The 27,861-nt window shown below is 41.6% G+C and overlaps 1 protein-coding gene across 1 annotated transcript; it reads left to right on the top strand.

Moving 5' to 3' along the window:
• Positions 1 to 904: 904 nt before the first annotated feature.
• Positions 905 to 26,089, top strand: SETD7 (SET domain containing 7, histone lysine methyltransferase). The gene is made up of 8 exons (XM_048509301.1): positions 905 to 1,304; positions 7,337 to 7,466; positions 8,003 to 8,204; positions 12,681 to 12,870; positions 14,984 to 15,065; positions 16,280 to 16,397; positions 17,316 to 17,473; positions 19,218 to 26,089. Exons 1-8 carry the CDS (start codon positions 1,265 to 1,267, stop codon positions 19,396 to 19,398), a joined length of 1,101 nt encoding a protein of 366 aa, XP_048365258.1. The 5' UTR covers positions 905 to 1,264; the 3' UTR covers positions 19,399 to 26,089.
• The last annotated feature ends 1,772 nt before the right edge of the window (positions 26,090 to 27,861 follow it).

Below are 27,861 nucleotides of genomic sequence, written 5' to 3' on the forward strand. Positions count from 1 at the left end.
GGATCAGTGCCAGTGCCAGGCGCTGTGGAGATATCAGATCCTGTAAGATGCTAACACCTCCATCTAAAAGCGCAACAGTTTGGAAGTTCCATTGAAACTTGTGAGATTCTCCTCCAAGTGGATTGGAATCAGCGAACTTATGATAGGCCCCTTCCGCACATGCAGAATAATGCGCTTTCAATGCACTTTGCAGCTGGACTTTACTGTGCAAAATAGCAAAATCCACTTGCAAACAATTGTGGAAGTGGACTGAAAGTGTTATTATTTTGCATGTGCAGAAGGGGTCAAAGTGTCTTTCTGCCAAAATGACCTTAGATGCATGAGAACAAGACCTGACAGCCAGTATAACAAAGAAAACACCTCTGCCAATGTGAAAAACATGTTTCATTGACAACAAAATAAACCTGACCTGCCCAATCTGGATTTAACTGTCGGGATTCATTTAGTGTTTGATTCTCAGGCAGGGAATCTTTTTCATTTTTGAAAACCCAGAGCTATCCAGTAGTCTTCCAACCAGGTGCTTTCAATGACTTCTTTCCGCTAGCCTTTAGGTTTACTTGGCCATGGCCATATATTGATATATACCATCAGATCCGGGCACTTCTTTCCAGCAGCACAGCAACTTTTCAAGAGTTCCCCTTTGCCCGCCATAGCTCCAAATTTTGTGTGTTGTGCATCACGCCAGTGTCTTTCTGCCAGTCTGGGTGCGAAAGGGCCCGCTGCCCTCTTGGGGCCCTCCCCTTGCTTGCGGGGCCCCAACCTCGGGCCAGAGAAGGACTCTGCCTCCTCCTCGACGAAAGCAAGGGGATCTACCACGCGCGTGGCCCGGCTGAGATGCCTGGAGCCTGGTAGGGCGGTGCGTGGGGGAGGCGCACGGCGCCGGGGGCCACCAGACCAGGGGGCCGCTTGAGTCTCCGCGCGCCGGCTCGTCTCTGTTTGCCGAAGGGCTCCTGCTTTTTGGGGCTGCGCAGAGAGCTGTCAGTCAGGGAAGGGCCCCAGCCCAGGGTGATGTCAGTGGATCAGCTGCTCCATAACAAAGCGGGGAGAGCCGAGGGCGGGAGAGAGAGAGAGAGCGGCGACAGAGGCGCTGGCTGGTGTGCGCGGCGGCGGCGGCGGCAGCAGCAGCAGCTCCTCGCCTGCCCGCTCAGCGAGCTGTAGGGGGAGACAACGACAGGCGGCCACCGGCTCGCCTCGGCTGCACCAGGCGAGTGGCCAGGCACGGGTGTGCTCGAGCAAGTGGACTCTGTGACCCGCGGCCTCTGCCATGGACAGTGACGAAGAAACGCTGGAGGAGACCGTCGAGGGTAATTGCCTCGTGGCTGGGCTCGGGGGCTCGGGAAGCAAGAGCGGCCGCCCCAGGGAGGGAAGGCAAGCCGAGGGGCTTCTCTGCGCCCGCAGCTCCGCGCTGTGGATCCGCGGAGGAAAGCCTCCCTCCCTCCCTCATCGGGCGTAAGAGTGGGGAGATGTAAACACGGTGCCAGTTTTGCCACCTCCGTGCTCTGTGACTTGGCTTCCACGGGGTTGTTTCGGGAGGGGGCCAAGAGCTCGAGGCGGGACCCCCCGGGCGAAGCTGCTGGCCGGCGGGCGGTGGGCTCGGGGCGGGCGCGTGGTGCGGCCTGGCCTGCCCTTTCGGAGAAAGCTCCAGCCCCCCTTCTTCTCCAGTAAGCCCGGACAGAAATAGTTGTCCCACCCCGAGGGAGGGGAGGAGGGGCTGCCTCCTCGTCTTTTCCCGCGACGGCAATTTTGTCCTCCCCCCTCTCCTTCCACTCGCATCTCTTTCCTGTATTGAGCCTTTGGGAGGATAAGCGCGAAAAACCGGCTTGTGGCGCCCAAGAATCTTTAGCTAAGTGCAAGTTAACTGAAGAGTAAGTTGTAGTGGGGTTGCTGGGACATCCTCTTAGGTAAATATACTAGGGGTAGTAAAGTCAACTTCAGAATTCAGAGTGCATTTTAAGAACCCGGGTCTCTCTGCCTTATCTCAGCAGCTAAAATAGTCATGTTGTCAAAAATGTTCACAGCAGCCCTGATTGATGAACGGAAGCTTAATGAAATTTGAAGCGTTCATGATGCTATCACCGCTCGATTTATTAAATTGGCCTTTTAAAGAATATGAAGATGCAGGCTCAAAATTGCAACCTCAAAGAAAGCGTCTAGTCTTCCGCTTTCTTAATTTCCTGCTTTCCTTCTTTTTTGGGCAGGGATTGACTATATTAATGTGCTAGAAGCACCTTTCCGCTGTCGCCTTTGTTATCAGTGCAGATTCCTAGAAGTAAACAATATTGAGCTTTGGCCTCTGCTGTGGGTCTGTCTGTCCTGTATTACAACACGAATGATAATGTGTCTTAAGGACACATAGATTTCAGCAGGTCTTGAGTGTAAGAAATTATGTTCAAGTGCCTATTAAGGATTGGAAGAGGAAGCTTCCAGCTGAGCTGAAAGAGGAGTCAGCAGGTGTGTGTCTGTGAAAACACAGCTCTGATGCTGGAAGAGAAAAACAGAAACAGGCAGTGACTGCTTTGAGTTGGCTGGAGCATCTTGGGAGTATAGGGATCTCTTTCTGGGCTCTGATGTGGGATAGCAGATCTACTGCCCTGCAGGAGTGGTCCCACTTCTCTCTGTGCTTTTGTACTTGTATGTTTGTAAATAAAGCAAATACTATAAAAACATATCTCCAGGTCCCTCTCCTACAAACCAGGTACACTCTGCCTCAGCAACTTCTCACCATTCAGGAAATGTGGAACATAATAGTCAAATGTGTATCACTCTTTAGTTTATTTATTTGTATTCTTTCCTCCCCCACCAAGTCTAGAGAGAGATGCTTGCTGCTTTTATTCTTTGGGGGGGGGGGGTGAGATAGTATGGAAAAATGTCATTTCTTGCTTTTAAGTATGTACTTTTAAATGTAGCTCCCAAAAAGGATACAATGATGTATTCATTGTGAAATCATCCATATTGTTCCAGCAGAACTGATAGAATGGGCAGGGCATAGCGACTATTGTGCATTGTTAGCATAAAATGTGCTTCACTCTGAGTTGCAAATTGTTAGCTATGTATAAGACAGTACCAAAGTTGACTCTCTGTAATTTGGACATAATAACTACCCAGAGCCAAAACTTTCCCTCTTAGGCCCAGTATGAAATATGGGACTTTAACTGCTGACTTCATTCCTACTGTGACTGTGTTTAAATGCTACCTTTTATTTGAAGGAGTACCCCTTCTTTTTTGAGTCCTGCCCATAGTTTTGTTCAAGTACCGCTGACATTTCCCAAAGCAGACCTGTTCAGTGGATTGCTGCTGGGCACAAGCCTTTTTCATGTGACATATCTATGGAAGCTGAACATGCATGATGTGGGAAAGGAAGATTCTGCTTCCACTCTCATGTGCTCAGCCTCTGTGAATGTGCTGTGGTCAAAGAATGGTCATATAATGTAAAATATTTTGGAGTTCTTGCAAGCATTTGAAATTGAAAATTATTTTCCAGTGGCAAACTTCAGTAAAGACAATTAGATTTATGGTTTCCAATTAATTATTAAGTAAAGGGAGTGAAAGACAACTATTGCATAATCTGAGCAAAAGAATTTTTTACATATTAAATAGATTAATGTTCTTATTCTTAAATATATAAAATAGTACGAGTGGGCACTTATCAGTCCAGTATGTTTTAAGCATGCGGGAGGGGGCACATTTAAACTTCAACAGATTTGAGGCTTCTGCTTATAACAAAACTGTAGTAATTTCTTTTTTAAATAGTAGTGTATGTAAGATTTAAGGTAAGGGTTCTACAAATTGAACTATTCATTGAACTGGTCTGCTATCTGCTGGCTTTTATTCTGGTGCCAGAATTAGTCTACAGTTGCAAGTTTTAAAGATGTAGTTGAAACAGAAATAAAGCAAAGAAACTGTGGCTCATTCCGCACATGCAAAATAATGCACTTTCAAACTGCTTTTGGTGCTCTTTGAAGCTGTGTGGAATAGCAAAATTCACTTGCAAACAGTTGTGAAAGTGGTTTGAAAACGCATTATTTTGCATGTGCGGAAGGAGCCTGTGAGAGGATCATCTCTGGTTTCTTCAGTAAGTCAGAGACATGACCAGTCCTAGGCTACTGGGGACTGCTTGTGTTTCTGGTTGGAGATGCCTAAAGATGTAACAGGCCATCAGTAAGAGAAGTGTTGCTTTGTTGCTGGGTTTCCTTTGATTTCTGCATGCTGTGGGGCAAGCAACTCTCATTCCTGCCCTGAGAAACCATAATAAAACAGAAAAGATACGTTTACACCCATAAAGTTCAGTCCTGGCTTTGTCTATAGAACAGAATTTCACCATATGCAAATAATAAGCAGTCAGTCAATTGGTGGATTGATTATATTTGATCACAGTTGACTGGTGTGGCCATTTGGACATGTGTGTGAACTATTATCGTTGGTAAATATTTTACTATTTTTGTTTTAGAGGCATGAGCATTAGCACTATGATCTGACTCAGGTTACCTTAACATTTCTGGAGCTTCACATGGCTACCTCTCTGTTGGTTTATTAGCCTACTTTTAGTGATGAGCACTGGCTTAAAATTCAGGAGTGTTTCCTTAGACATGAAAACTGTTTTAGGAATACATTCTTGGGGACATTTGGTCACTTGAAAGTTGCCCACTAAACACTTTAAAACTGGCTCTATCAGTAAAGGTCATTTCATCCTAAGAACTTCACAATGTACTTGTGAAGCAGGTTAGGCTGAGAAAGAGAATGACTGGGACAACGTCACACTGTGAGTTTTCACGGCATAGTAGGGGTTTGAACCTGGCTCTCCCTCATTCTGTTTGACACTGAATCCACTGCACCAAGATGACTTTCTATATATTATGTGTATAAGCTTTGATGGGATATGTGAATGGGGAGCACATTTAGTTAGAAGAGATGATATCAAAATAATAAGGTGAGTGCTATGACCACATAGTCCACCCCTAGCTCGAGCAGTTTTTGTTTCTTGATCTTTTAAGACAGATGGGCCTTTTCATTGGCTTCAGTTCCTTTGTTCTGTTCCTTCCACTTTGGCTCTATTTTTCTGCCTCTTATATTTTTCACAATGTCTAGAATTGGGGTGAACAAACCATGTTCAATAATGACTTTGCATTTACTTTAAATAAAGGGCTGACACCAAGCCCATTAATTTTTTTAAAGCACAAATATACATTGAAGTCAATTCAATGAGCAAGCCCCATCAAGACTCTGTAGAACAAATGTCAGCGTCATCGCTTCAAGGCAAACTGACATGAAGTTACAAGTTGAGCTTTGCCTGAAGACTGTCAGTTGCACAATTTATGCTTCTTTGGATGGCCTGAGCAACACATTCTTGCAAATCAGCAAAGTACTACTATCACAAGTCTCTATTCCTAAAAGAGGCCAGTGCTTTTGGGTTGGTCACAAATTCTGACTGAACACACTTAATGAAGTAAAAAAATTAAAACTGGCTTCAAGTGTATTTCTAGTATCAGAAAACTGTTCTCTTTCTCTGTGCATGATTATCCAAAAACCTGAAGGTGGCAGCAAGAAAGGATCAGCATTTTTGGTTTGTGAAGTAAAGGAAGGGGGATTGAGTACCATGAGAGTTGATTGCACATGACAAAATTGACAAGATGTTTTTGTTTTGGTGTACTGTGTAACATTACATTAGAAGATTTAAGGGATCTTGTATTTTCTGATGTCTAGGGTATTATGGGAACAGTCTTATGCAGATATGTTCAAAAGTAAGTCTGATTTTATTCAGTGTGGCTTACTCCAGAAAAGTGTTATTAGAATTGCTGCCCATATAAATATCATTTTGGATTATGGTTGTAGCCAAATGTGAGTGGAGTTAATTCAGCTGATAGAGAAAGGCCCACTGTTATCCTCACACTCTATCCATATTGTATTATGTTATTGTGTCATGCTTCAATGTGCCACTTGAGCTGCTACGGGATGAGGAGCACAGCATTTCTGGGACTGTTTCTCCCAGTGACTTCACTCAGCCTAGCATAGGGTTCCCAAACATTTTGAGCCTATGGGAATCTTTGAAATTCACAGGGTGGTGGATACCAATCACAAAATGGCTGCCTCAAGAGGCAAAGCCAGTCACAAAATGTCAAGGAGTAATTTCATAAATAACTGTAAAAGTAACTCTTCAACATTACAGGCAGAGGCTCTGTTTAACAGGATGTCTTTTAAAATGAACATAATGTCTAAAAATATTTTCTTCCACCCACACATCTTACCTTCAGCCATTCAGTGAAGATCTTTGTGCTGTAGTGGCAGCTGCTGTGGAAGCAATACAAAAAGTCTACACAGCCAATCACATCTCCAATGGTCAAAATGCCCCACCTGGCCCTAACAACTTTCTAAAAACACTACGCAAGAAGTGGGTAAAGTTTTGGTAGGCACTTTCATGCCCATTGGGGACCCCTGTCCTAGCAGTTACTGGGTGCTTACTGGGTGAGCACAGTTTCTTCTGTCTCTAGTACGTGTGCATTCCAGGTAGTTAAGCCCCTGGTCTCTTCATTTCAAGCTTATTGGCAGATTTGGTTCCCTCTACTAAGTCAAATGACTTTTCTGTTGTATCTACTTTATGTAATGGTCTAATGGCAAAAATCTATAATAGCATCACTCTACCCCACATTTTGAAAAACTGATACAAGGCAAACTTTTTACAAAGAGCTTTTTTGAATAAGGATTGTTGCTGCAGGCTATGCATGTTGGTGTTTCATTGGGAAATGGGAAAGTAGTTATGCAGTGATCTTTCTGAATGGTGTTGTTTCTTTGGCTTGGATCCAGACTAGACATTTCCATAGGCACAATGATTCCTTTGAGTGCATCCTAGATCTATGGACTCCATAACCATGTGGAGAAGTTTGGACTCTGTTGCTCAACAAATGGATCACATATATATTTTACTGCCTGGGAACAAGACCCTAGAAATGCATCCATAACAATATACTTTGTGACATTGGGCTACTGCAAGCTGTTCTATTGCAAGCACATATTAACTGGTGTAGTGAGTTTTGGATACTTCTCTTTCTATTCTGGCTCAGTATAGATAGGGCTAAGTTATTTGGTAAATGTTTACCTTTTCAAAATGAAAACTTTCTTTTTGGCATTTTGGAAGATTAAATCTCACTTGAAACTCACGCAGGTTTCTTTAAAGTGGTTTCACTAATATACTGTCTAGAATAAATTGTATGGGTGCCACTTACAACTATTTTTATCTATTGCATAAGTCTCAGCAGTTGGATGAAAGATGAGCTTACAAATATTATAAATACATTAATTCATCCGATTTAGTATATTCACTGTATTCCTTTTTTATTTTTAGGAGCGCTTGACGATGATGGACTGCCCCATGGATTTTGTACAGTCACATATTCATCCACAGACAGATTTGAAGGAAATTTTGTGCATGGAGAGAAGAATGGTCGTGGCAAGTTTTTCTTTTTTGATGGAAGGTTGGCATATTGTCAGTTCTTTTGGCTTAGTAATAATTTGTGTATTCTCTGCAGTGCCTGGACATATATTGTTTTCCTTCTAGTTGTCTTTTTCGCTATGGCTGTGCAAAACTATCAATCTGAACAATTTTGACGTTTTATCAAAAGTGATCACTAATACTTAGTTTAATTCTGCTCCTAGTTTTTTGTAAATGGTTTATTGCTTTCCTTTACTATAACACACTTTACATGCAAATGCTTCACATCTAAAACGACAATGTTTAGTCCTTTGAAGATGAAGCAACAGACGTGCTGAAGAGAAGTGCTGAATTCTGTTCTGCAAACATAGAGTTTCTTTCCATCTGCAATAGCCGCTCATTCATCTCAGTAGAAAAGAAATGTACAATCATTTGCTTAAATATACTCACATTCATTTCATAGCACATGTGAGGGTCATGTTAGTGCGCAAAATACTTTATTAATGATGGTTTAAAAATGGGTAATATAGATGAAATAATGCACATGAATCTTCTGCATTATCTGTTTCTCTTTGCCAGTACACTTGAAGGTTATTATGTTGATGATGCTCTGCAAGGCCAGGGAGTGTACACTTATGAAGATGGAGGAGCTCTTCATGGCACTTACGTGGATGGAGAACTGAATGGATCAGCCCAGGAATATGATGCTGATGGACGACTGATGTTTAAAGGACAATACAAGGATAATATTCGGCATGGCATTTGTTGGATATACTACCTAGTAAGTCCATTTGACCTCCTGAACAAATATTTAAATGCTTTCTTGGTGAGTTGCTGATAAATGTACTTCTGTAATTATGCTCTGAGTCCTCTGTAAATCGGGGCTGGAGACAGACAGAATGGTATCTGATGCAATGTGATGGCAAAATGTTTGTATAGGAGAGGCTCTGTGTAATTCCTATGAGGACCAAGAGCTGGGTATGTTTAGCCCGGAAACAACAGAGACATGATATGATATACCTTGTCTTACAGAAAGAAAGAACTTCAATGTTGAATTAATCCACAGCCACTTTCCTGACTTTCTTTGTTTTGAAAGGAGGTGGTAGCCATCTTAAGGGACCAGGGGAAATGATCACATTGGAAGATTTGAGTTTTGAAAAACCAATGAGTGAAGAAGAATACGTTGGTGACCCCAAGCAGAATGTACTTAAAACCTCTGTAGCCCCAAGGATTTTAGAAATACAGGCAACTGAATTTCAAAAGGGATTCCAGAGATACAGGGTCCAAATGTCAAGGTCTGACACAGGGTCCAAATTTCAAAAAATCGATTAGTGGGGAAGAATCCTTGGGGGATACTGAGCAGATGGCAGTTAAAACTGCTGTGATAGTCCAAGGGATTCCAGGAATACAGATGGTTTTATTTGCAGTGGCCATTTTAATATTGGGACTTTTTTCCTACAACAGAATTATATGATTTCACTTTCTCCAGACAATACAAAACTACATTTTTATCTTTTGATGGGACAGAGTATAGCCATCCTCAAGTACTTGAAGGGCTGTCCTATAGAGAGGATGGTGCAATGTTGTTTTCTGCTGCTCCAGGTGATCAGACCAAAGCCAGTGGGTTGAAATTAAATCAGAAGAGTTTTCGGCTAAACATTAGGAAGAACTTCCCAACAGTCGGAGTGGTTCATCAGGCTTCCTCAGGAGGTGGCAGGCTCTGCTTCCTTTGTTTTTAAGCAGAGGCTAGATGGCCATCTGACAGAAGTGCTGATCCTGTGACTCACTATGATGGATTCCGCATGGGTGGAGGCAGCGGCATTCCACTGGCATATTTGATGCTGGTGGAGCCCCAGGGCCATTTGGACGCTGAGGTGCGAGTGGCCCCAGAGCGGCTGCTGCTCACGGAGGTGCCTCTGCCCGGAGGTGCCACCATTTCCTTTCCCCACACTCACCTTCTCTCTTTGCTGAGCTCCGCAGGGATGGGGAGCCATGCCTATGCTAACCTCTGACCCCTGGGGGTCGGGCAGTGTGAGCATGCCTCCCTGGCCCTGTGGAGCTTGGCAAGGAGAGAAGATGAGTATGGGGGGAAATGGAGGCGCCAAAAAGTGGTTCTTCCAAGCTGGTGCTGTTTGCACAACGTCGGCAGGGAAACACTGTTTCCCCGGGAAAGCATGGCGCTGCCTTGATTCAGCCGTGCAAACAGTGCCCTGGAACGGTGTTTTTACCATTCCAGGGGCACTGTTTTTCGCCCATGCAGAATCTGCCTATGAGTTGAGGCAGATCAGTGGCGTAGCTAGGGAAAATGGAGCCCGGGACAAAAATCTGAGTTTTGTGCCCCCCCCCCCATGGGCAGCGTCCCTCCCCGACCACGACCAAACAACATTTTTTTGCACCAGGTCATCTCAAAGTCACCATCACATTTTAGAACATGCCCCAACACACAAATCTGAACACACCCAAGGCTTCCTAGTTTACACAACATTGAAAGTGTGATAAGCTATTTTTTGGAAGGGATCCACTTACTGAAACAGCATCACTTTTAAATATTTGTTTTAAACTAGAGAGCCCAGGCATTCTCCTTTTAAATCCAATCCTTAAAGAAAGACTCTAGGCTCCCTAGTTTAAACAACACTACTGGAAAGGTGATAATTGCTGTTTCAGAATAGGACTTCCCCCCCTCCTGCACTCCACCCCCCCAAACAGCATCATTGTGTCAATGTTGGTTGTTGTGGGTTTTCTGGGCTAGCGTGGCTGTGATCTGGTAGATCTCTTGTTCCTGAATGTTTCACCTGCATCTGTGTTCTGAGTATCTTCAGGCTCAGGTGTATCACAGAGTAGAAGTCCCTGTTAATACAGTGTGTCCAGACTTCTCTTATAACAGACTTCTCTCTGTGATATACCTCTGAAGATGCCAGCCACAGATGCAGGTGAAACGTTTAGGAACAAGATCTACTCAGGACCACGGGCCGCATAGCCTGTAAAACCCTGACAACAACCAGCTTGAACTCCTGGTTTTGAAACCCACCTTCTAACTATACTTTCCTCTAATGTTTTTTTTTAATCTAGGGGAGTTTCCAGGATTCTCCCTTAAATCCACTCCAAAGGGGGGGTGGATTTAAAGCGCAGAACCTAAGGGGAAAATTTGAGTGCCTGTCAGGAGGAATAATGCTTTAAGCTTTCAACAAGCGGCACTGAAAAATTCTTTTAGGCTATCTTCAGGAGACTCTCCTGATGAAACCACCCAGATTTAGTGAAATTTGGTTCAGAGGGTCCAAAGTTATGGACCCTCAAAAGGGTAGCTTCATCTACCATTAGCTCCCATTGGAAACAATGGAGGATGGGGTCACCCCCTTTGGGAGTCCATAACTTTGGACCCTCTGAATCAAACTTCACCAAACTTGGCTGGTATCATCAGGAGAGTCACCTGGCAATAGCCTGAAATGTTGGTGCTGCTAGCCTAAAAACTGCACCCCCTGCAGGCCAAAATTGGGAAAACAGTAAAAAATACAGAAAGCCACAAACGAACCTGCAATTTTTGCGCCCACCACAAGATGGTGCCCGGGGCACTTGTCCCCAGATGTCCCCATGGTAGCTACACCTGTGAGGCAGATTGTGAGAAGGAGACAGGAAGAGATGAGCCACTCCTCAGCTCTTGTGGCCCTTTTTTGTATGCCCAGGGTTATGCTGATTGCCACTTAGGGTCCGGAATGAATTTCATGCCAGGTTAGATTGACCAGGGATCCATGAAGGCACTGAATGTTGCTTGTATGAAAAGTATGTAGCCATGCCTGTTGTTAAATTTGGGCCTCATGAGTGAAGGATCTTTTTTGGTCTCTATTTTTTTCTCTTTAGAACAGGAACTTCTCTTCGTCCTGTGAATATCCGTATTTAGTGGTTCTAAATTTAAAGGCAGTTCGTTTCTTGTTTACACAAACAAATAACTCTATTCAGGCAATTCAAGCTAGTGACACTTTGCCTAAATAAATAGTGAATAGGTTCTCTACTGACCGTGCACATGCTTCAGGCATCAATCCATTGTAGAAAACTGTTCCAAACTCTGAAGCTGGAAAAACAAATTATGCTGTTTAAACTTCTACATTTTTTTTGCTGTCGTCCCAAAGAACAGTGATGAAACTGAGTTTTGCTGGCTGTTGGATTTATGGATATTCCTTTAGAAATTAGTCATCCAATCCTAAGAACACTATCCTGGAAGTAAGTCTCATTGAATAAAATAGGACTTAATTCTGAGTAGACCTGCTTAGGATTACTCTTTAATAATTTTCTTAGTAGCCATATAAAGGAATGCTTGAATCATGTTGGCAAATATACTACAGGTATTTTCAAAATGGAAATGATATAGAACGCCATGAAGGTTGTCATGAATAGAACATATATTGCCCAAGGTTGACCTAACAAAGCTCATGACTTGAATGACTTCCATTTTTGTGATGCACAGCTAACATGCCATCCTACGCAGAGTTATACCCTTCTAAATCCACTGTAGTCGTCTTAGAATGGCCCTGGAATTTCAGTTCAAACTTTCCTCTGTGAACAATTTTTTGCTATCAAGTCATAGCTGACCCCTTGGGTTTTCAATTCAAAGAGGTTTTTGGAGGTGGTTTGCCACTGCCTGCCTCTACTTCATGCCCCAGGTATTCCTTGGAGGTCTCCCATCCAAATATTTGTCAGGGCCAACCCAGCTTAGTTTCCAAGATCTGAGAAGATTGAGTTAGCCTGGCCTATATAGAAATTTTTTGCAGCCTCCTTAATGTTCAGTATTTTGTTAAGTCTAGTTGTTTGATGCATTTGGTTTGTTTTAGTAGAAATCATATGGATTTGTCTAGGCCCGTGGTGATGAACCTATGGCACTCCAGATGTTCAGGGACTACAGTTCCCATCAGCCCCTGCCAGCATGACCAATTGGCCATTTTGGCAGGGTCTGATGGAAATTGTAGTCCGTGAACATCTGGAGTGCCATAGGTTCGCCACCATTGGTAAAGTAAATAACACAGAGACTATAATGATGTGATGAGAGAAGGAAGAGCACAATTGGCTGAGGGTGTCTGACAGTCTGGGACATTATGGGGGTCTGGGAACTCTTCAGAGCCAAGGGAATGAACCTCTTCTTGGCATCTGTGGAATCAAAATATTGTGCAGATATTTTGATTACAGAAATCATTAACTTTGCAGCTGACACAATTATAGAATTATAAGACAACAACATTTTTGTACTAACCTTGTGGTTCTTTTTCAGGATGGCGGGTATCTGGTTGGAGAAGTCAATGATGAAGGAGAGATGACTGGGGAGAAGATAGCCTACGTGTACCCTGATGGGAAGACAGCCTATTGTGGGCACTTCATAGATGGTGAAATGTTAGAAGCAAAGTTGGCAACTCTTTTATCCATAGAAGAAGGAAAGCCACAATTAGAGGTTGTGCCAGGCAGTAAGTTCCTTTTTGTACCTTTGTATCACATGAGAAATAGAAAACAGTAATGCTAGGAAAAGTTAAAGGCAACTGGCAAAGATGAAGACCCAACACAAGATGGATTGACTTTATAACAGAAGCCATGGCTCTCAGTTTGCAAGCCTGAGCAAGGCTGTTAATGTTAAGACATTTTGGAAGATGTGAATTCATAGGGTCACCATGGCTGTTTCCGCATGGGAAGAATACAGCGTCCCAGGGATGCTAAAAACAGCGTCCCTGGGGAGGGTTCGCACAGCTGCAGCAGCGGCCTCGCAGCCCCCGAGTGGTTCGAAGCCACTGTTTCCGAACCTCGCTCCCTGGGCGAGGTTTTTCGGAAACAGCGGCTTCCAAAAGCTGCCATGCGAACGGCAGCGGCTGGAAGGCGCCATCCCCCCCCCCTTTCCCGAACGGCTTACAGTCCCTCCAACCTTCCAGCATGTCGCCTGGGCCAGGGGACACGCCCCACCCCTGCCCTGCGACTCCAGAGCTGTTGCGCAGGGAGTGGGGGTGTCACCTGGCCTGGGTGACGCGCTGGAAGGTCGAAAGGACGGTAAGGCGTTCGGCCAAACGCTACAAGCTCCGTGCAGGCTAAGCGCCTGTCTTCCCGGCCGGCCCCTACCGGGACTCCCCCCCCGTTTGTGCGTAGCCCATGCGGAAATGGGTCCCATGAGCTCCAGAAAGCAACTTGACAGCAATCGTGAATGCCTGCATAACGTATTACATCTTTATGATCGCACGAATAATACTCAGCATGTGTACACTATGCTCAATACATCCTTGAAGATGATAACTTCAATTAAAAATGTTGCTCTGTAAAAAAAAAAATTGCAAGGAGACTTTTTAACCATGGCCATTTCTGCATCGGGCCATTAAATTCAGGAATGCAGTCGGCGTATAAACGCCATGACGCAAATTGACACCCTGGACACGCTTCGCATGAAGCGGTCCTGGTAGGGGCAGGGAAGACAGCTCAGCACTGCGCCGTCGCCTGAACAACGTACCTTCCCTGCGACCTTCCGGCGCGTTGCCCAGGCCAGGGGACATGGCCCCCTGCCCTGCGCGACATCTCTGGAGTCGCAGAGCAGGGGGGGGGGCGTGTCCCCAGGCCTGGGCGACGCGCCAGAAGGTCGCAGGAAAGGTACATTGTTCGGGAAAGGGGGGGATGGCGCCTCTAGCTGCTGCCGTTCACACGGCAGCGTAGCTGGAAGCCGCTGTTTCTAGAAAACCTCGCTCGGGGAGCGAGGTTGGGAAACAGCGGCTTCGCACCGCTGGGGGGGAGTGGGGGTGGCGCTGCTGTGATGCAGCTGCGCCCCCTATGTGAACAGCTAAAACGCCGTCCCTAGGGCGCTGTTTTTGGCCCGTGTGGAAAGGGCCCATGACTTGACAACCTGATAGATGCATTTAATTTTTTCCCAATGCCACGATGGGGTTCCATGACATTCGGTGGAAGTCTTCCATACAGGCACTGACCAGACTGATACCTGCTTCAGTTTGTTGTTGTATTGCATGCTCTCAAACCATACCTTCAGACTCCGCTCTTTTTTTAAATGAATGCTTGCTACTATAAAGTATGGAAAGTTAGAATCTCCTCAATTTTGTGTTTTGTACTTGTTTATGATTAACCTGGGTACAAAGTACAGACACGTGCAGAATTGATGTGTGGTCACTTACCACTTTTCTTGAGTGAACAGTGGCACAAGGCACTTTATTTTAGGCAAGACCAACATCTTTCAATGAGCTGCAGTGTGCCTAGTGGAAGATGAATAGCATACACAGCAGAAGATCAGCTCTGCAATAGGCAAAGGAAGATGAGTGGAAACAAGAAATCAAATCTACGCCATTCCTCAATTGGGTACCCCTGAACTGATCTTGATAGCAAAATGATATGTCTGGTGACTATTTGCGTTTGCAGAGAAAAGTTTAAAAAGTGAAATAATTGGATGCAAGTTTAACTATTAAAACAACGTTGAGTAAGATATCTTCCCTTACTCTTTTACAAATTAACTGTACTGAGTGCATAACACTTTTATGAGAAAAATGCTTGATTTTTAATATTTTCATCCATTAATTCCTTTACTGATTTTGTTTTAAGGTCCAGTATACAGTTTTGATAAATCTACTTCATCCTGCATTTCTACAAATGCACTTCTTCCTGATCCTTATGAATCAGAGAGGTAGAATCACTTTTTTATGTAAATGAATTTTTTACCTTTCTTAAGTATTTTAAAGAAACTTTGGTTGTTCTGCATTTTAATTTGTCATCCTACAACCGTTTAGGAACAAGTTTGCTTGTGAGGGTGTTTAAAGATTGGCACTTTAACTTGAAAGATATCTTATATTGGCTCAGTGGAACAAATGTTTTCCTAGGAACATTTATTTTTAAAGATGTGTGTGATTGTAGCAGAGAACCTATTCTTCTTGAAAGCAGTTCTGAGCAACTTTTAAATCCAGAAGAACTTAACAGTGAGACTGAGCATCAGTTCAGACATCATGAACAAACTGAAGTTATTTGTGACAGATATGAAGCCGGTTAATTGTTGGACTCACACATCCTTCCTCCTCTTATTGGAAGTGTTCAGCAAACTTTATTTAGTTGTGACCTCCAAATGTATGTGACTTAACTCAGTGTTGCCCATTTCTGTCCCAGTAGCAGGTATTCTTATCTGGAATTAAACTGGAATTAAGAATTCCAGTAATTGAGAGAGAAACTAACCTCTGTTAAGAAAGATACGCCCATATTTGGTCATCACAACTAACTAGGTTTAGTATTGACTTGCCATGTAAAGGGTGAGGGAAGAAACCCAGCAATTTAATTGGGAGCATCTTTCCTTTAATGCAGAAACTTCAGTCACATTTAACAACAGTACTGGTATATTTTCTCTGGTTTGATTTTATTTCCCTTCTGACTTGACTGATCAGTATAGTAAAGAAAGCTTTGTGTATTATTCACATTATACCCTGGAGAGTGAAATGTTATGTTTCTGTACAGAGCTGTAATTGACTGTAACGTAACTCTTTTACATCTTAGTTAAGATCCAGTTTATCTTATTTTGAAGTATTTTAAATGTATTTATGCTTGCTCTGACATTTATGTTTCCATTTTTTTCTCTGAAATCTAATATAAAATTGGACCAAGGATTAGATCCTAAATTTCCCTCCCAATAAGTAAGGGACCTTCAATTTGTTGATGATTCCTCATTTAGCAGAATTGAATCTTCAGAGCTAGGCTATTATACTGCAGAAAATTTATGGCAAGTATTCTTTATTAAGTCTCAGCATTATTATTTTTTTCTGATAGATTCTCAGATGTAAACAAAGTAATATAAACTGTGATAGATATATCAGTATATCTACTGAATATCAGCATTCGACTTTCCTTTTTTGTCAGGGTATATGTGGATGCATCTTTAATTTCCTGTGCTGGAGAAGGGTTGTTTAGTAAAATGGCAGCTGAAGCTGGCACAGTTATGTCCTTTTACAATGGAATACGGATCACACATCAGGAGGTAAAGTATAGAACTTTATTGCTGTTCATAATAAACTTTGTCATAAAAATTCTCTCACAGATAATTAACTCCTTTATATTTGTGGTATACCTCATATGTTTGAGTATGCCTACATCTGTAATATACATTCCTGGGATTTTGAAAAATGGTGATCAAGAACACAGTAACAGTTGTGGGAAAGTGGCTTCTGACTGCTACACACATTTTTTTATTTCAGTCCCTATGCAACCTGTGGCATAAGGCAAAAAGGAGCAAAAGCTTAATCACAGTTAAAAATAGATTTTTCACAAATAACTTGCTTTTATCACTTTATTTTACCACATTTATAGACTTCCATACTCAAAATGTTTTTTGTTGTGTGCATTTGTTTTTTAGAACTGGTTGTCAAGTGTTGTTTGATTATAAAAGGAAGCCAGGGTGCTGTTGTGATTCCAGTGTCAGTGTAGGATATGGGAAACCCTGGTCTGAATCCCCTCTGTACCAAGAAAGCTTGGTGGGTGACCTTGGGCCAGTCAAACATTTTCAACCTTCCCCACCTCACAGGGTTGTTGTGAGGATAAAATGAAGGAAAGGAGATCAATATAAGCTGCTTTAGGTCCTCATTGGAGAGAAATGCAGGTGTAAGTGAAATAAATAATTATTATTAGTCCTGGGAAAATGTTAAAAATGAACTTTTTGTACACTAGTACCTTGTTGGGAGGCATGTCAAAAATTAGTTGAATGGTGATATAGGAGAGGAATGAAGTATGGGAAGACTAATACAATATTATTGAAATTGTCTTTTTTTTTTGACTGACACACTGGCCATAAAGGCTTTTCACTGAGGTATTCCTGAAAACAGGCAAGACAAGGCTTTTCTGTGATTTTAATTCGATAAAATATAAAGTTAACAGTTCAGTACTTTGTTTTGAAAATTAGGTGGACAACAGGGACTGGGCTCTAAATGGAAATACAATATCCCTCGATGATGAAACAGTCATAGATGTACCTGAACCCTATAACCATGAAGCCAAATACTGTGCCTCATTAGGGCACAAGGCAAACCACTCTTTTACACCTAACTGTCATTATGAGTCGTAAGTATTAAAGTTGCACTGAATATCTGTGATACTGCTTTTGAAATGTGATGATCTTATCTAATAATCCAGTAACTTGTGCTAGCAGATCTCATCAAAGAGACCAAAAGAAACTCCTGCACTGTATAGCTGGGATCAAACGAACCATCCCTGGAAAAAGCCACTATTGAGAATGTCCTCCAAGGAGCCCTTGTGCTTGATGGGGAAGCCTCAGGGCCAATCCAAAACGTTTCACTGAACCAAAGGGCACAATCCAGGTGTCTTTTGTAATATCACAAAGTTTTGGGGATGCAACACTTTGATTATGTACAGTTGCATACAGGCCAAGAGTTGCACCCTAGTATCCTCTGCCATGTTATCCCAAGAAGCACTTTTTGGATCATTCACTGATTAATTAGTGCTCTCAAAACTTCACTGTCTGAGCGACCTTCTTAGGGTGCTTGTTCAATGAAGTTAGTACTGTTGAACCAGCCATTTAGAATAAGCAAAACCAGCATTGCTTACTGTAATTGTTTGTTCATCTAGTGACTCTCTGTGCAGACACAGGTGGGACTGCACTTGTATAGGCCAGCCATGGAGCTTTTTAGCTAGCTTTTTAAGAGCTCATAGTTGTGAGATGAGTGCCCCCTTCCCCCAAGTCACACACCTCAGCTTGCTGCTCTTCCCGCCCAGGATCACTTGACCAGAGGGAGGGGCACATTCCCTCCAAATGTCCCTTCGCTATTGTGGGGAGTCACCACTTGATCTAGATCAGGGGTAGGGAACCTGCGGCTCGAGAGCCGCATGCGGCTCTTCTGCCCTTGCACTGCGGCTCCACGAGCTGAGCCGCTGGCCCCATCCTTGTGCGCAAGTGCTAACTGGTCCGCCCGGCGTCGGCTGGGCTTACAATGCTGCAGGCTTCCCTCTCCCACCTGCAAATTCCATTGGAGTGGAGCTGGCACTCCCTTCCCCGGGCGTGGCCCGGTGCAAGGGCGAGCTGCTGGCCCCATCCTTGCCCGCCCTGCAGGCAGCAGGGCAGGTGCATCCATGCGCTTCTCAGAATGAGTGGAGTAAAAGGTAAAAAAACCCAATATATACAGTGTTATCTTTATTTTAAATGTCAAAAATTATTTGCGGCTCCAAGTGTTTTCTTTTCCCATGGAAAATGGGTCCAAATAGCTCTTTGAGTGTTAAAGGTTCCCTATCCCTGATCTAGATGATAGCCCACAGTGAGGAAGATGGGAGGGATGTGTGCCTGCACTGAAAAATGCTAGAGATGAACCATGGTTATGGTGAGCAATGCTGTTTTTCATTGTTGTGATTTCTGTGCAGTCCCACATGGGAGAATGACAAGCTTACATGCTGTGGAGGTGGGTGTGGTCAGCAAACCACAGATTACAATATAGCTTGGCCCACATTCGTCTCAGCCCTAGCATTGACATCCACAAGAAAGGCTCCGTCGTGTCCATTCCCACTTTATGTCATTGGGTGACATCTGCAATTACCACATCACTGCCTTACAGATGTCATTAAAATTCCCATGTGATATGAAAGCTATTGAAGTGGCTAGGGCCCTGGTAGAATGCACCCGAATAGCAATTGGGCAAGGAGCCTTTGCTGCCTTGGAAAGTGGACTCCATAACATTATACCACCTTCCCAGATTCTACCCTCCTGGAAATTTCCAATGCAGACTTGGCAACTCTGTTTCAGCTGCCTTACTTTTTTTAGGCTTGGTAAAATTAACACTGCATTCTTCCTTTCTAGGTATGTTCATCCTCGTTTTGGGCTGATTAAATGTATTCGCACTATTAGAGCTGTTGAAAAGGATGAAGAATTAACAGTGGCTTATGGCTACGATCACAATCCCTCTGGACAAAATGGGCCAGAAGCACCAGAGTGGTACCGGGTGGAACTAAAGGCCTTCCAGGCATCCCAGGAAAAGTGAAATGTATACAGCTTCCATAGTCAGCAAACCGGATCTATGCACTACCTTCATACTGAAAATGGGACAGCCAGACATTTTTGTTCTATGGCTCTTTACTCTATGTTAGAGAGGGATTCCTTGCATACTAACACATTTTAATCTTTAGAGCAATTTTTAAAATTTCACAAGTGCTGTGAAAAAACTATTTAGTATGCTATACAAGGCAGTGTGATTATTTGCCAATCTTCATCTAATTCTCCATCATATGCAAGGATGCCAACATTTTAAAAGAGTATAAAAAGACTGGGTTACCCGCTACAGTCTAGTTGTTACAGTGCAACTACTTTTTGTATACATGTCATTTGTGATGGTACTAGAATTGTGTTTTAATATTCTTGAACATTAGTGTAATTTTAAAAACTTTGATCGAAAATTACTTTAGAGCAGGTTTTTATCTTGGTGCACAGGAGTCTGGCCTTTTAAGTCCTCTCTCTAAACATTATTGCTTTTGAACCAATTTGTTTCTTCTGAGTCTGCAGAAAAGTTTAGGCAGAAGTTCTCTATGCAGGTATGTGTGGCTGGATGGCCAAAATCATTTTGATGTGTTCCTAAAAATAGCAGGGCTGGTGTAAATCACACTTAGATAATTTCTAGTTATTTAAACTGGTTGTTTAAACTAGTTTTTTTTTTTAAGTTGAAACAGGAGACAGGGTAATTTATGAAGAAATACTGCTGATTAGAATAGAATCGCTGTGGAAGGAAATGACTTAAGATGAACCAAGATGAACTCTTTCTTGCTTAAACCTTTTTCCTTACTTTCTTTCCTCTGAATGATCATGTGGTTTCAAGGAATACTGAAAAAGAAATACCTACCTGGGGGTGGGAAAGGTTTATTTGGTGCACAAGGACAAAATCATGACAGGAGAGCGTTGCACTTTGAAGCTTCCTTTATTTTATAAGACATGGAAAATTAAGAGTAATGCTAAAATATTAAAGGCAAAACTCTAAGTTGCTAAAGTAAAGTGGAGCATTCTGTGCATATCTTATCTATATAAAAGGGCAAGGAGTATTGGTGATGACTCACTTTTTAAAGAGCTGCACAGTTGTGTGAGTGAAGGGGGTAGCCTGCACTGATGGAAGCGTGTTGTAACTTAAAAGGGGCGCCAACCGCTGCCATGAACAATGATAGAAATGACCAGTTTTCTAGAGCCCGTTGTATTTTAGCACACAATGGGCTTAATGGCTAGTTTAAATATATTTTACAATTCTTAACTAGCATTGATCAGTGATGTGTTAAAACAGTATCATTATAGATCAATAACTTTTCAGTGGTCTGTACTTTTGGAATTTAGCTTTATAAATTGCTTTCTAAATATCCGCAATGCAATATTAAATCACTTCCTGTGCAATTCTTATGTATACCACTAGAAGAAGAAAATTATTTGTAGGTTTTCCTATAGAGACAGATTTTATGCAGATTTTTAAACATTGCCTGTATTGGGATATAACCCAGCAGATGTTCAGTTCAAATTTTAAAAGTCATTTTTTTTCAATTTCTATGTTAGATTTTAAAGAATGGAACTAAAAACGTTATTGCATGGTATCAGACAGCCATCAGTGTGATTCTACTAACTTGGTATTAATAGAATGTACTGATAAAGCCTTATTTATTTTCCACTTTTTTCTCCAAAAGCACAGAAACTTTTCTGATTGCTGTGCTTTAGTCTTGGACAGAGAAGTCATTATTGATTTTCATGCCTGCCTGAGATTTTATGTCAAAAAAAGCTATGAATAGGGATTTTGCCAGTATTTGATTTTTCACATTGGTAACTAGCCATACTCCTTTTACTTGTTCAAAGTATGGCAGAAGGCATACACAGTTGAGATTTTACTGACTCAGGTGTGTTCTCTGAGGCTGCTCTGATTCTTTCTTATGGAAGTGAGCTGCAAAAGACTGAAATGCCAATATTCTTTTTGCAAGTTGATGGGTTAAAAAAGGAACCTGAAACATCTTTATTGCATGTAAGAATTTAAGCACGCTACCAGTGAAGTTGTTGTGGAGTTTACAAATATGTCTGAAGATACATATTGCTGATTTCGATATTGGTTGGTGAAATTAGTCAGTACCCAGATGTTGTTGCAGTTAAATTACCTAGTATTTCACAAGAAGCCATGGGCTACTAGGATCCTTCTTGAATTTGTGTGCATCTATCCTTTTGAGAAAATACTTCTGGGGTATACGATTATATTTATAATGAGACTTGCTTCTGAATGAACATGCTTAGAATCACACTACATAACTAATATGCAAATGCGGGAAATAGTAAAATAAGTTCTCATAATGCTTTATGTTCTCTCTAAGGCCGTTTCTGCATGGCCCAAAAACAGCTCCCTAGGAATGGTAAAAACACCATCCCTGGGGCGCTGTTTGCACAGCTGCAGCAGCGCTGTGTTCAACCCCCCCCCCAAACAGCATGAAAACACTGCTTTCAAAACATGCTCCATGAGCGTGTCTTTTGAAAAGCAGTGTCTTCCCGCCAGCGCCGTGTGAAGGGCACAGGAGTGAAAGCGCCGCTTTTAGGCACTGCCTGTTTGCATGTGTTCGCCTTGTCTTCCCTCCGAGGCTCCAGAGGGAGAAGTGACACGCTCACGCTGCTCTCCAACCACTGTGGGTCAGAGGGCAACAGGGGCTTGTCACTTCCTCCCTCTGGAGCCTCGTTGGGAAGACAAGGTAAACCACACAAGCAGACTGGGGACAGCTCCACGTGGAGCCGCCTCTGCGGTTTGCAGCAGCTTCGACACTGCCCTTATGAGACCGTGCTAGCGGTCCCATGGCTCCACCAACATTAATTATGCTGGTGGACAGCCGCTTCTGCCACTGTGCAGAAATGGCCTAAGTTTGCTTCCACATAACAACTTTCTTGATAGATCACTATTATAATAATTTTTGAAAGAATCAACTAATTATACTGAATTAAAAGCCCAGCTTTTAAAAATAAATGCAATTAAGTTTCTAGCCTTAATTCAGAGTATAGATTATCATAACATGATTATAGCAATCTATAATCTTTTTTTTAAGCCACAAAGCTGCCCTCTGTTTTCACACTGCTGTTTTTGGCCCATGCAGAGTTCGCCATAGACACAGGCTGGCATGAAAACTGTTTTGTCCTGGAGGAAAAAAAGAGAAATATGTATGAGTGTAACTATGTAAAACTTTGTCAGGCTAAATGGTTTTTGTGCACTGAATCCAATCAGTTTTTCCATGCAGGAAAAGGGAAGTGGGGTCCCCTTTGATTACCCAAAAAGACTATGCTGGGATCATGAGACTTGCATGGACAAAAGCCAGGTGGAATGAGGTTATAATCAAGAGTTGGACTAAGTGAGATTGAGGGGGGGGGGGGAGTCTGGATCCAACCCTATGGTCTTATGCTGCTTATCAGTGAGTTAGTGCAATCACCCCATGGCAAAGAGTGGATTTCCCCCCATTAGTAGAATTATGATCTTGGTTAGCAATTTTATATATATATATATATATATCTGTAGTGGATCATGTGGAAGAGTGCCAACTTCAAAGTAGTTACAGCTGTGCAATAATACTTTGCAATCATTATGCTGCTGGTAAATTGGCCCTAGCCTTTGTAATAGCACTAGAACTTTTATCTAGAAATAATGATATTCTTTAGTGAATAATAGGTTAGTTTCAAGATTCTTGCACAGGTCAAAGGTTCTGAGCATTTTTGTTTATTACTGTTATCTATTGCTGCTGCAAGATGGCCTTTTCTTTACATTTTAACTGACAACCAAAAATAACGTAACATAAAGCTACAGTTTCAAAAACAAATACTGTGGTATTACCTGGTGAAAGCAATGAAATATTCAAGCCATAAAATAATGGGCAAAGGGGAGTTTTACTTCACAAGTTTGCATGTGTATATAAATCGACATGTAACATTTATGGTGGAATGCATATGAAACCAAGAATTACATGAATAAATTAAGCTGACAAAATGCTTTTCAGTACAGAAATTAAACTGATGTCTTACAACAAATGAAAAGTTAGTCCAAATGTATTCATAATGTCAGTTTTTACCTTTTGAGTTTAGGCATATCTGACACTTTCTACGGTTTTCTTTCTACTGTTTATTATTCAACACTAAGTCAAACAGTAATAGTTGGGGTGCTAGATGCTAAAACACCTGCAAATTGTTATAGTAAGGTCTGTTATTCATGGAATGTTTATCCGCTTCCACATAAAATGGTGGGGCTGTTTAAACTTTTCTGTGTCATATATAAACCTGTGTCCACTTATGTGATTTGTAAGATCAAAGCAACTATTTGTGAACATTTAAAATAAGTTTTACAATGGTATTTAAAATGTTATTTAATGCCTAATTTCATGTGTTATTTTCAGGTAAGCTATCTGAAATCATTCACAAAGTTCTGTAATTGGAGGGAATAAAATGGAAGGGGATCGATGCTTAGAAAGTCAGAGTGTAACAACTTGAACCTGTAGACAGGTCGTTCTAGATGTAATGTCACGATACTAATTAGAGTGGTTTGTGCTTCACAATGACACTTCTGATGCAGTCTAGGTTATGCTGCCTTGACAAGCCATCACAGAAATAAGAAATTGTATTACCCGCAGGTCTTGTTCTTCAAAACTGGGGTTGGGAGAGGGGGGCACACTTCTTCAAAGAAACTAGCACAGAAATCTGAATTACGGTAGAAGGCAGAAAGAACAAGAACAAAGAAAATGGGAAGAATACAAAGGCAAGACAACTAATCAACTTTGGTAAACTTTCATAAGGGTCAGTGAAATCCATATACCAAAAAAGAAAGTTTCATGTGAATACAGAGTACTGACAGACATACGAGATGACAAATGGATGCTTTAACAGAGGCATATACTTCAGGGCTGCAGTGCTCCAAAGAATTGTCAGGGTTTAGAGAGGATGATTTCAGTTGCTTGGGAAGTATCTGGTAGATTGTTTTTCCTGTGTTCATAGGATATTTGTGAGGGCACTTAGGTCCAAAGAACCAATGTGCAGAGATTTTACTGATGGGAACAATGTAGGCAGGAATGACAGATCATAGAATTTTTCCCAAAAATATTGCAGTATGTACATGTATATTCTGTCAATAATCTACTGATACAAATTGGTCTGTATAAATTTGTTTTATTTGTAGCAGTGGTAAAAAACAAGCTAACCTGCACAAGAGATAACATAAGCAATAGGAGAGCACAAATATGAAAATGTAGTAGGAAAGTACTGATGATTACGTATTCAGTGGAAATGAAATAAAAATCAGAATGAAAGACATAAAGAACATTTATAAAGTTAGAACTCTTCTACATAACTTTCACGCCTACAAAGTTATAGTAACAGTGACAACTTCATGTATGTATCAGTAGGTTATTTCACAAATTGCATTGATGGTATAGGTAATGCTAGTCAGTGATTTCATGCATGAAGAAGACCAAAGTATGCCAACCACAAGTGAGGCATGGAAACAACACGCATCGTTACACTGCATATTGTGCTGGTCATGTCTGGCCCCAGCAAATAAATGTAGTCCTGGAGTTCTCTTGCACAATGAAGCTATTTGACAGCCAGTTGTAGCAGGATCCAAAGGGGTCACAGCTTTTTTATTTTATTGCTCAAACAGCAGTTTTATTTTATTTTCTTCTCTGCATATTTATTAAAAAGAGACCTGTTTTCACTGCATACAGGGATATAATGTAGAAAGCTTCATTTTATATACTTACGCTGTAGTATGCAAATGATTCTTGTGGAACTAATCATTCACTTGAAAAGATTTATTCCCATTACCTTAGCAAGATGAAGATAAGTACCTTCAGGTAGCTTGTTTTGGGTAGAAATTACATTAAAATTGTTATGAAAATATTAATTAAAAAATTTCAAAACATGTTTAATGTTCACAAATGGCTTTCTTGACTATAGAACTGATACCATGTGTATTCTTGTATGTGATATAGAAAGGTTTAAAGATTGGGGGGAGGGGGGGAATGCTGCACTGTTTTTGCATAGCCACCAAATTGTGATCTGTGAATTTTCCAAATACTTGCTATCCTGAAGAAGGGCACATCAAAATTTGGAATATTGAAGTTCCAGTTGTAGGTTTGCCCCTTGCCATTCTTTATAGATTGAGATTCTGTGGTTTTTCTCTCTTCCTGTACTCTCTGTAAAACCTTCCAACTATAACTAGATTTTGTTTTCCAAAACTGCTGCTGCTGTATTTAAGAGCTTTGAAAAAAAAAGTTCTTGGTTTTTTAAAAATATCAATTCAGAAGTTTCTTCTTGGCCTGCTGGGGCCCCTCCCCTCAGGGAAGAGTACATTTTGAAAGGTGTTAAAAGGCTTCTGTTTACAGGCAATCCCACAATATTTAATGTATACTTGATGAAATGGAATAATTAACTGTACTAAAATGATGAGCCTTATTGAAATCCATAGGTTTACTTGGTTTGTTTCCCTAAAGCTATGGATGACTGTAAAAGAAACATAAAAGTTTACATAAATGACAGTTGCACTTCCTGTTTTTATGAATGAGATTTTTCTAGTATATTTTGAGTGCTTGACAAGGAAGTGAGGAACCTGTTTCTGGAGCAAAAAAAGAAAAAAGACTTGGAATAATTTTTAAATTGCTTTAAAATGTGCTATGAAAGCAATTGCATTAAATGAATTAAGCTACTAGCTGTCTCTGTCTGAATAATTTATGTTCTGTTTTTATTATTTTCTGCTCATTTCATTTGTCACTTGTTTCTTTAAGTTGTGTAGGGTTATTGAGAGCAGAACTACATGTTATGTATAATTTCATGATTTTTTTCTCTAAGTATTTTCTTCTAAGGGCAACTCTGATGTGGAACTGTTTCAGTTTCTTCCCCATCCATTCTTGAAGGCTCAAAATTCCACTCCTTTTTACCATTTAGGAAAAACGGGACTGGGAGAGATAGTTTTGAGTGAACCCCAAATGTTAGAAATGACAAATGTAACATATTGGTCACTGCTTTAGGTATATAAACAAGCAAGACTATAGGAATACAGATATTCAGATGATCTAGGGGAAATTAACAATCTGGTATATACAAACAAATTCTGCAGGTGTCATAGGTGACACTTTATAAAGCATTTACACTTAAAAGTGCCTCATTGGCTATATTGCATCGAGCCAGAGGTGGACAGTTTGCAATTGAAGACACATTTCCCATCACACTGCAAACCAGTCCATTTCCTGTTCCTTTCCTTCTTTCTTTTAATCGTCATGCATTCTATATACAGCAGGTACTACTGAACTCTATAGTGTATTGGGGTCAAATCAGTTATCAGGATCTCATGATGATTTTGAGTAGAGGTGGGCTAAGACAGACTGTGATGAGTCACATAACAAATGGGATTTTTACATAAGGACTGAAGAGTTGTATTTTTCATGGATAGCATCTGTGATCCAGAGGTTAGTGTGGGGAATTAGGGAAAACTAGGTTCAAATCCTTCCTCAGCGACCAAAGTTCCCTGGGTGACCTTAGACCAATCATTTTCTCTTCCCTGGCCACCAGCATGAGGTGGGGATAAGTTTTGGGGGTGAAGCCTGGGAAGACAGGGACTTCAGTGTCACAGAGCCAAAGTACTCATTTTCTCCAAGGGATCTGATCTCTAGTCTGGGGATGAGCTGTAATTCTGGGGGATCCCTAGGTCCCACCTGGAGACTGGCATCCCTACTTCCAGGTTAACCTTCCTGACGCAGATGTTGTCAGAACAAAATGGAGGAGGGGTGAGCAATGTAAGCCACTTTGGTGGGTTTCACTGGGGAGAAAAGGTAAGGTATAAATCACAATTTAAAAAATAGAACACGTTTGTACCAATCTAAGTTGGTGCATTGGCATATTACTTTAATGTTTTATTTTCCATTACTAGCAGTCATCTGAAAAATGAGCAAATTGCTGAAATTATAGAGGAGAGCAAAGTGACATGAGCTGGATGAGGTTTCAAAATACCAGCTTTATAAGGAAGCAATTAGCTGACTAAAGTTCTAATTTCCAGACATAAATCTTTAAAATATGTACTATCACCAGGTCTTAGCAGGTTGGATAATATCAGCAGGTATGCTTTGATTAGTTAAACAACTATGGGAGGAGGGAGGTATACACACAAACAATTACAAATTTGGTTCTGGTGGTTTTTCCGGGCTGTGTGGCCGTGGTCTGGTGGATTTTGTTCCTAACGTTTTGCCTGCATCTGTGGCTGGCATCTTCAGAGGTGTATCACAGAGAAAAGTCTGTTTCACACTCTGTCTAAGTGAGAAGGGAAAGTTAAGTGTGGTATATTGTCCATGTCCCAGGGTGGATGGAACTTGCTATGCAAAAGTGTATTGTGGGTGGGGTTATCAGTCCATTTCTTAAGTACTGGGAGCAAGGCTTTGCTAATTTTTAACGTCTCTTCTTTCTTATTGAAGTTGTCCTGGTGTTT

The sequence above is a fragment of the Sphaerodactylus townsendi genome, linkage group LG10 (genome assembly GCF_021028975.2).
Source record: "Sphaerodactylus townsendi isolate TG3544 linkage group LG10, MPM_Stown_v2.3, whole genome shotgun sequence".
NCBI lineage: Eukaryota > Metazoa > Chordata > Lepidosauria > Squamata > Sphaerodactylidae > Sphaerodactylus > Sphaerodactylus townsendi.